Source organism: Myotis davidii, unplaced genomic scaffold (genome assembly GCF_000327345.1).
Source record: "Myotis davidii unplaced genomic scaffold, ASM32734v1 scaffold1903, whole genome shotgun sequence".
Classification (NCBI taxonomy): domain Eukaryota; kingdom Metazoa; phylum Chordata; class Mammalia; order Chiroptera; family Vespertilionidae; genus Myotis; species Myotis davidii.
Window position 1 is genome coordinate 156,696 of NW_006293911.1, and position 2,111 is coordinate 158,806.

A 2,111-nucleotide genomic window follows, 5' to 3' on the forward strand; every position below is an offset into this window, starting at 1 on the left:
ATCTTTCTTCTATCATTGACAGTCCCTCTAGGTTGTGGGCTGCTTGCCTGTGTTCCTGAGAAGCATCTACGGTACCAGTCTATAGAGTGTGTTTTCTTTAGTGAATTACCGGTATGTTTACCGGTAATAAACTTGCACTGTTTTATGTATATGTTTGATTACATACAGCCTTGTGACAGTTTTCCTGCATGTCATAAGCATTTGAATATAAATTAAAATGTTAAAATCAAATCTGATATTGTTTTACCTTTTATTTGGTGTGTGGAAGGTGTGCGGAAGAGGGGGTAGTCTTATACGGCGAGTATATAACAAACTCTGTATTTTGAGTGGAAATGTTAGGGGGTCGTCTTATACGCCCAGTCGTCTTATACGCCGGCAAATACGGTAAATGTTTTCATCTTTTGTTCCTGTTCCTAGCACAGCACCTGGTATGTAGTACTGAGAGATGCTCTTTGTCACACTGATGAGTCAGCCGGAAAGGGTTGTTCCACAATCAGAGACATTTTTTCGGTAAATAACTTGATAGAGAACCCAATTGTTGGAGATGGGAGAAGTTAGAGAACTGATGTTTCACTGTAAGTGTAAGAGCTGGAATTTAAACCGAGGTACTCTGAGCTCAAAGACGTTAGTCTTAAGTCATTGGGTTCAATGATTGCTGATTGAAGACAAAAAAGTAAAATTGTTTACTCACCAAGTAGACATTGCTTGCTGACTGCAGTGAATAGTATAAGTGGACAATGAAAGGGCTTTTGCTTAGGGCCAGTGCATCCCTCTCAGCTTGTACCTGATCAGTCATATTTTTGTTGATCATGTCTGCTTTTTTGACAACCTATAGTAGATAACATGACAATAGACATTCATTTTTAATTACAAATTGTTCTCAGGGTTGAAATTACGACCAAGAAACAACCAGAGGGAGAAAACGCCTAGATGTCATTTGGACCTTGGATTGCCTCCAGGAAACTGCCAGAAAAACAGCTAATGTGGAAAAAAAAAAAGCAGAATTTTTCCAACAGAGAATTGCTAATGTTGATATCTAGTGTCAAAAGTATCACATCCCTTTTAAGAAGGAAAAAGAGTAAACAAATGGTCTTTGACTGACTTGCCTCAGACCACATCTTGGAACCCTAGGGCAGAGAAGGTGCCACTTTCATTCCTGTTTCTTGGAAGTGTTGAAGGACATGTAGTGATAGAGAATTACAAGCAGGAAGAGTGACATGCCCAGCATATTGGCGAACAAGTAATCACCCTGACCTGCTGCGTTGGGCTCCGACAGGGTCTGTGCACTAGCTCAAGGTAGGAGGTCTGCTCTTCTTATAACAAAATCAAAAGGTAGTTGGGCAAAAAGTAAAACCATTTCCCCTAAGAACAGGAACAAGACAGGGATGCCCACTCTCACCACTCCTGTTTAACATAATACTGGAAGTATTAGCCATTGCAATTAGACAAGAAGAAGAAATAAAAGACATCCAAATTGGAAAAGAAGAAGTAAAACTGTCCTTATTCACAGATGACATGATATTGTACATAAAAAACCCTAAAGACTCCATCAAAAAACTATTAGACTTAATAAATGAATTCGGCAATGTAGCAGGTTACAAAATTAATGCCAAGAAATCTATGGCATTTCTATACACCAATAGTGAACTTACAGAAAGACTAAAAAAGCAATCCCATTTACCATCAAACCAAAAAAATTAAGATACCTAGGAATAAACTTAACTAAAGAGGTAAAAGACCTCTACTCAGAAAACTACAGGACATTGAAAAAAGAGATAGAGGAAGACACAAACAGATGGAAGAACATACCATATTCATGGATATAGAATCAACATCATTAAAATGTCCATACTGCCCAAAGCAATCTATAAATTCAAAACACTCCCCATTAAAATACCAACGGCATATTTCTCAGACTAGAGCGAACTCTCCAAAAATTCATGTGAAATAAAAAAAGACCCCGAATAGCTGCAGCGATCCTGAGAAAGAACAAAGTAGGTGGGATCTCAATACCAGATATCAAGCTGTATTACAAAGCCACTGTTCTCAAAACTGCCTGGTACTGGCACAAGAACAGACATACAGACCAATGGAATAGAATACAGAGCCCA

General features: G+C 38.5%; 1 protein-coding gene across 3 annotated transcripts in view; it reads right to left on the minus strand.

Annotated features, from left to right (window-relative positions):
- Positions 1 to 2,111, minus strand: part of MASTL (microtubule associated serine/threonine kinase like) — a 44,856-nt gene that overhangs the window by 36,993 nt on the left and 5,752 nt on the right. For all 3 annotated transcript variants that reach the window (XM_006767796.2, XM_006767795.2, XM_006767797.2), the window contains exon 2: positions 692 to 829. In XM_006767796.2, the coding sequence (XP_006767859.1) occupies positions 692 to 829 (138 nt within the window). The remainder of the gene's footprint in view (positions 1 to 691; positions 830 to 2,111) is intronic.